The sequence below is a fragment of the Salvia hispanica genome, chromosome 2 (genome assembly GCF_023119035.1).
Source record: "Salvia hispanica cultivar TCC Black 2014 chromosome 2, UniMelb_Shisp_WGS_1.0, whole genome shotgun sequence".
NCBI lineage: Eukaryota > Viridiplantae > Streptophyta > Magnoliopsida > Lamiales > Lamiaceae > Salvia > Salvia hispanica.
Genome location: NC_062966.1, coordinates 34,118,067 through 34,125,702, shown reverse-complemented (window position 1 = coordinate 34,125,702; position 7,636 = coordinate 34,118,067). Strand labels below are relative to the sequence as shown.

The window sequence follows — 7,636 nt, the reverse complement described above, 5'->3', positions numbered from 1 at the left end:
AATCTTTGCAGTAAATCAAGTGTCTGAATTTAAATTAAATTCTGCCGCTGGTAATAAAAGATGAGTTCATATCCATATTAATATATGATATTATCCATTTTAAATATAGGGAAATAAATAGTACTACTCCGTAATTATAATTAATTAATTAATTAAATGAGAAGAAGATCTGTATTTTCTGCCACCAACCGCAGTCCGCAGCCCGCCCAACAACCATCAAGTGTGGGGAAAAGTAGTTGGCCGAATTTGACCTTCGAAGGCGTTCAACATTTTTGCACTACCTAATACTTTTCTCTTCCTATTTCATAGAAATACCAAACGAAGACAATTTTAATTTAATTAATAAAATTAAAAAATAATAATTAAAATAGTATAATAATTAGTAAAGTCCATAAATAATAAATTTAAAATAGAAGAAGAAAAAAATTCCATATATAAATATACAATATTTATATTCTCTTACGAGAAATATGAATATCTGGAATTACACGAGAGCGAGAATTAATGTATAATTGATAACGTAAGAAAAATTAAAAAATAAATTAATTATAATATTATTTGTTAATGGAGAATAAGACTTATTTTTACTAATAAAAAGAAATTAACAAAATTAGAATGAGATCCAAAAATAAAAAATGTCTTTATTTTTATTTTTATGGAGAGGAGAAAAAAGGAAATTTTATTAGTATTTCAAATATGAGGACCAATCACCTATATGTATTTATTTCCTTTCCTCTTCCTTTAATTACTCCAATTACCTCTCTGCAAAATTCACAGATCTTTGCTGCTCACTGGTTTCGCTCTTGCCTAGTCAAATTCAGTTGTAGCTCAAAACCAAGGTATTGCCTTCTTTTTCTGATCTGTTATTACTTGTTAGCAAAAACTGGATGAGTTTATGGACTTGAATTTGTGTTTCCTTTTTTTTCTGTGGTTGCTCATCGTCATTTATGTCAATTTCGGAATTCATGCCTTGTTGATCGGTTTAGGTTGATGCAATTTAGTGGGAAAGGAGGAATTTTTGTGGAATCAACATTAGAATTGGAATCGAAGTGATTTGGTTGGATTGTATCGAAATAAGCTATCAAAGTTTTTGATGTTTTATTGGATTGATTTTATAGAATACAGTCATGTCAAGTTTGAGCTTTGTTTAAATTCCATCATGATTTTGAATCGGAAGATTGTTGATCAGGATAGTAGTTGTGTAGCAAGTTTGAGATCTAATCGAAGTTAATCCAAATTTTGTTCCTAATTGAATGATTTTTCCGATCTAAACGAGGGAGTGCTTACCATACTTGAGTGGACTACATTTGTTTTAGTGATTCATAGCTATTTAATTATTGAATGAAGAATACACTTTGCTCTATTAGAAGCATAAAAAAAGCTCTGTTTTGTATGAACATAACAATGAACAAGGGTTTCTCCTTCGTAATGAATCAATAATCATGCGAAATCGATGTCATTGGCTTTTCTTTTGTCCGAGGCTTCCAATGGATAGATGTTGAGAAAAATTCTTTAGTCTGTTTCAAAAAAAATTGTTCCTTTTTGATGCAAATGAACATTTTGCATTTAGAGTTGGTTAGTTTCTCAGTTATATTTTAATCTTTATTATTATTATTTCATTGTTTAGATTCTATGAATACTGAATGTTATTGTTTTGGTCAGGAGAAAGGATGGCTGAGCAATCTCCAAAACTGAACAGAATAGGCCTTGCTGGCCTTGCTGTTATGGGACAAAACTTGGCCCTCAACATTGCTGAGAAAGGCTTTCCGATTTCTGTCTACAATCGGACTACATCTAAAGTAGATGAGACTACGGAGAGGGCGAAAGTGGAAGGAAATCTCCCTGTGTTTGGCTTCCATGATCCGGAATCATTTGTCAAATCGATCCAAAAACCTCGTGTGATCATCATGCTTGTCAAGGCCGGGGCTCCAGTTGATCAAACCATCAAGACGCTCTCCGCCTATATGGAGAAAGGGGATTGCATCATTGATGGTGGAAACGAGTGGTATGAGAATACTGAGAGGAGGGAGAAAGCTATGGCCGAATTAGGCCTTCTCTACCTTGGCATGGGAGTTTCTGGTGGCGAAGAGGGTGCTCGGAACGGACCTTCAATGATGCCTGGAGGGTCGATCGAAGCCTACAAATACATAGAGGACATCGTTCTAAAGGTAGCAGCCCAAGTTCCCGACAGTGGTCCCTGTGTGACCTACATCGGTAAAGGAGGATCGGGAAACTTTGTCAAGATGGTTCACAACGGAATTGAATATGGTGACATGCAGCTGATTTCTGAGGCTTACGACGTGCTGAAATCCGTTGGAAAGCTTTCAAACGAGGAGCTCAAAAACGTCTTCACGGAGTGGAACAAGGGCGAGCTTCAGAGCTTCTTGATTGAGATCACTGCCGACATCTTTGGCATCAAGGACGATAAGGCAGATGGTTACTTGGTCGACAAGGTGTTGGACAAGACAGGAATGAAAGGCACTGGCAAATGGACTGTTCAGCAAGCTGCAGAACTGTCGATTGCAGCCCCCACGATCGAAGCCTCTCTAGATTCAAGATTCATGAGTGGTTTGAAGGAGGAGAGAACCGAAGCTGCCAAAGTTTTTAACTTCGGAGAGATCATATCTCCCGAGAAGGTTGACAAGGAGAAGTTGATCCACGATGTTAGGCAAGCTCTATACGCATCCAAGATATGCAGCTACGCTCAGGGAATGAATCTCATTCGTGCAAAGAGCATCGAGATGGGATGGGGCTTGAAGCTGGGCGAGCTCGCTAGGATCTGGAAGGGTGGATGCATCATTCGCGCTATCTTCTTGGATCGCATCAAACAGGCATACGACAGGAATGCTGATCTCGCCAACCTACTCGTGGACCCTGAGTTCGCCAAGGAGATCATGGAGAGGCAGTCGGCCTGGAGAAGAGTCGTGACCCTTTCAATCAACCACGGCATCAGCACCCCCGGTATGTCTGCTAGTCTTGCCTACTTCGACACTTACAGAAGGGCCAGACTTCCGGCTAATCTGGTGCAGGCTCAACGTGACTATTTTGGCGCACATACGTACGAGAGGACGGATATCCCTGGAGCCTTCCATACTGAATGGTTCAAGCTTGCTAAGAAGATCGATAACTGAGGTTCGCCATTTTACATTTTCGATGGAATAAAGTCTCGGCGTAGCTCATAAATGACATTTGGCATTGGATTCAAGAACATTTGAAGCTTCTTTTTATTTGATAAACTCAAAATTTATGGTGCACATTTGTGTTTTATTATTATTTGTGTTTGGTTTTAGTATTTTTGTGTTTCAGTTTGATTTCTCTTATATACTTAAACAGCCTAAATTGTTGAACAATAAATGATTGAAATGTTTGGCATGATACAGAATATGGATTATAGTTGTTGAACATGCATAGTAGATGAGTGTGTTTTATTTAGCCAATCACACATTCACATTTACCGCATTGCTCCTCTGTCTTAGAAGTCGAGAACCTGTGACTAAATGTCATGTCTAATCTTATCTTATGTTCGATTGTCATTTTTTCAAAAATTCGGCTCATGTCAACCTATCTTTGTCTAGTCTTCATAATGCCAAAATTACATTGTATTACATGATTGATCAACAAACCTCCGCCCTTGACTGCTTCAATACTAGACAAACTCGATTTTAGTCTACCTCATACTATTATCTTGTCTAACGAAAAATCCGATCTTAGTAAACAAATAAATAAACTGATTTTGTGGTCGAGGCCCACGGATTAAGATTTCTCTGTTGACACGTATGCAAAATAACAAATGCAAAATTCAAGCCAACTTGGACCGGCCCAAAAATGTATTGGGCCCAACCTATATATGCTCATATTCAGTTCACCATTAATTTTCTATTAAAAAATTCAATTGACTTATAAATTAAAGCTTTAAGATCGTTACAGTTCTCCAATTCTTGCTAGCAAAGTACCGTAGCTAGTTTTAAAGAATGGATTTAAATAATCGGTGACGAATCTCGATCCATTATGATCCTTAATTATAGTGGAGAGTACTAACATAATCTTTTTTTTTTGGGTGTACTAACATAATCGAGATGGAAAAGGTTGTACAATCAATATGAATGAAGTAGAAGTAGTACATAAAAAAGGAATATGCGAGGGGATATGTGGGGAAAAAGAAATGTTTGTGTGGGTGCACTGTTTAATTGGAGTATGAGAACATAGTGGCCTTCATTTGTGAGTCAATTGATTCTCCCAAAAATTCATAAATTTGTTACACTTACATCTGCTGTCCACTCATATTATTAATACTAACTCCTCCAATAATCATTAGATTCTTTTACTTTATACAAACCTAGTTACCAAAATCGACACTACCAACGCATATTTTCCGCATCTAAAAGGATGCCTTTTTTTCTCGGCGTCTTTTTTTTTTGAAAACAATTTTAGAGATTTTAGATAAGTTATGATGATTTTTGGATTCAATTAGAGAAAAAGAAAGCAAGAAAAGAACTGATGGTAGAGGTTTCTTGGGATGGAAAAAAGTGTAGGAGTGGAGTTGGTATATATAATTTGACACTTCAAACTCAGCATAGAACAATACATACATAGATTTATACGCCACACATAGATAGACACTTTCAATACTTTCAATATGGATAATTTTATGAACTTTCTCAAGGAAGCACTCAAGGTCAACTTGGTACCATGAAATTAATATTGAAATGCTATAAAAAAAATTTGAATTTGTAATATTCTAATTGATTCAAAAAATTTTGTTTGGTAAAATATATGGTCGATATGAAATTTTATTTAATTTCGAATTCTTTACTTGATACTGTATGTCAAAATAAAATTAAAATTTGACATTAGCTTTAAATTGAATATTAAAAAAAATAATTAAATAAGTAGATGATATATCTCTACATTATTTTCTTATATTTTGAGCTGTTTGTACGAGTGTATGTGAGTGTGATGAAGGCATGGCGTACGTGTGTATATTGTGTTGTTGTTGTGTGCAAAGCGTGTGTGCAGTGTATATAGTGTGTGTGTGATGAACATCCTTCTATTTGAATTTCTTCCAAATATCATGTTAACTTCTTTCGTGGTGTCCTACCCTCTTAATTAATCTTCTAAAATTTGAATTCCTTTCTTTCAAAACCTCATAAATAGCAGTAATAGCAAAAGAATATGACAATCATGATTTTGGGTGTAAATGTGAGGCAAATTGAGTAATACAAGGCAGAATTCTAATCTCCACCCTCCAAACTTTGATTTAACGTTGATCCCAAACCATAAGTCCATATTTTAACTCACAAATAATCATTTTCAATCCCCAAATTTCTCTATACTAATCCAAATCAAAGTAAAAGGCCTAACAATAAAAAAATTGAAGACTACTTGACACAAAATATATAAGGTTCTACAAATTACTACTACTAATGATGAAGACTTATATTTCTCGAGTATGAAATGTCTACAAATCCAAATTCAAATGAAGGATCCTAGTTGAACACGAGGAAAACTATCATTCTAAACTCCTTGATAAGAGACTAAATTACCTATGAAGATCTCAAGTACGTAGTAACATGACTATATATAGACTGACTGTCCAATATCCATAAACTCAAATAATGACACGAGTTTAAAATTGAGGGATACTCAAGTGAGCAGAATATAAATTGTCCAAAATTCAAACTTAAATTCAGATTGAAGATCTATATACAAGCCAAATATCTAAAATTCGGATACTTACTTTAGGGGCAGTATTGGAAGAAATCGAAAATAATCAAGAAGAATATCTAACTTAATTTCTACTGAAAAAAGAAAAATGCGAATAGAGCTATAATAATTAATATACGAAACCAAATTCAAAAAATTAGACTTTGATTTAGTGCATTCCCTAAATATCGATTCCATACTGTTACAGTATGTACATAAAAGTAACTGGCTTAAATTAAAAAAGTGATTAATCCATTTAATTTCGTGAAGTCAAGTCACTATTTGCTAAAATAAATAAATCAAAATACCAAATTTGATCTCAAAAAAAATTCAATAGAAGAAAAAATGGCACTACTTTTGTAGTAGTACTTCTTTAATTTTTTGTGATCTGATGAATATTGAAGACATGCATGAACCTAATTTTGACATGAATCACATAATTCTCATTAATCATATGTTCAAAAAAATCGATAAATAACAACCAAAGGCAGCAACGAGGAAGAAGGCTGACAATCCTATCAAGATTTTGTGTCTTTGTGACTGTGTGCATCCACTGGATTTGTTCATATTTGAAGTGCCATTAATACAAATGAAATGTGTGTGTGTTTGTGTGTGTGTGTGTGTGAGAGAGAGAGAGAGAGAGCGAGAACAGGCAGACATTAATAGAGCACAAGTGTCTCCCATTATTCACAGTGTCTGAAACGGAAAATGCATAGAAATGTTAATTGGTTAAGTTAAAGGCAAAGCAGCCACTTCCCACCCTCTTTTTATTTAATAAAAGAAAAACAAAACAAAACAAATTCTCTCAACTCATCATCATTAATTCCTTGCGTGCTCGATCCGCCGCATCCCATGGTCCACAGATTTTGCCCTAATTTTACAAATAAAAAAAAAAGCAAATTGTTTTTATGACCATTTCACTATTGTTACAAGTAATTAATAATAACAACAAATTCTTAGTTGGCAAACGCAATTTATTAACTGGACTCTATCTCTAAATTAAAAGGCACTTTGTAAAATAAGAGTAATTAATATTTCGATTCATCACAATTGAATGCGACTTTACACAATATCAAAATATTTATTCTTTGATGATTCTACCTGAAAAAAAAGCAGAAATAATTTGTGAGGTGAAGTTTCAGTTTCATTGAAGAAAAAGGCCTAAATAGAAGATAGTAATAAATAGCTCTTCGATCCCTTTCCACTTTTATTAGTAATATTGTGTTGGAATCATATTCTAGTCGCCGCGCGCAGATCATAATTACACCTATAATTATTTATAATGATTTATTCCAAGCTTTTTTTAAGACTCGATTAAATATTCGACTCGTACCAATTGGATAATGAAATTCCTCATTTGATTTGTATTCATTACAAGAACCAATTCTGTGTCGTGTCAAGAACTGAAGTGTTATGCAAACTCATGATTAGACATGCTTGGTTTATCTTCAGAAAATGAGAGGTCATGAAAAAAGAGAGAACAAAGTATACTAGCTTCAAATTCAGTAATGAATAGTAGTATAGCTTGGGTTAATTATGAGAACTTTATCTTTAATTTACCACAAATACAGAGATGATTCTGTATCCCTTTTAATTCAAGTTTCTACCAAATACAATTCTGAATACAAAACAATTTTTTGACTTTCACACTGTTCTTCTAATAAACCCCTCCTAATTAATCTTATTTAAACTAAATTACTCATATCGCCAAATACAACTGTACAAATTGATTTCAAGAACAACACAACAAAAAATTCCAGAACCCAATTAAAGCAATGGAAAGATTAACAAAAGAGAGAGTAATTAGTCAAAAGCTTCTTGAGAAACTCATATATTTATGCTCATTTATAAGATTACATTCCCGAAGATCAAATACAAAAAAAAAAAAAAAAAAAAAAAAAAAAAGAAAAACAAAGGAAGAAAGAAGCCTCAA

The 7,636-nt window shown here is 33.9% G+C and overlaps 1 protein-coding gene across 1 annotated transcript; it reads left to right on the top strand.

The window, feature by feature from the left end:
- Nucleotides 1-715: 715 nt before the first annotated feature.
- LOC125206019 (6-phosphogluconate dehydrogenase, decarboxylating 2-like) lies at nucleotides 716-3,375 on the top strand. The gene is made up of 2 exons (XM_048105279.1): nucleotides 716-839; nucleotides 1,663-3,375. Exon 2 carries the CDS (start codon nucleotides 1,671-1,673, stop codon nucleotides 3,129-3,131), a length of 1,461 nt encoding a protein of 486 aa, XP_047961236.1. The 5' UTR covers nucleotides 716-839; nucleotides 1,663-1,670; the 3' UTR covers nucleotides 3,132-3,375.
- Nucleotides 3,376-7,636: the final 4,261 nt, after the last annotated feature.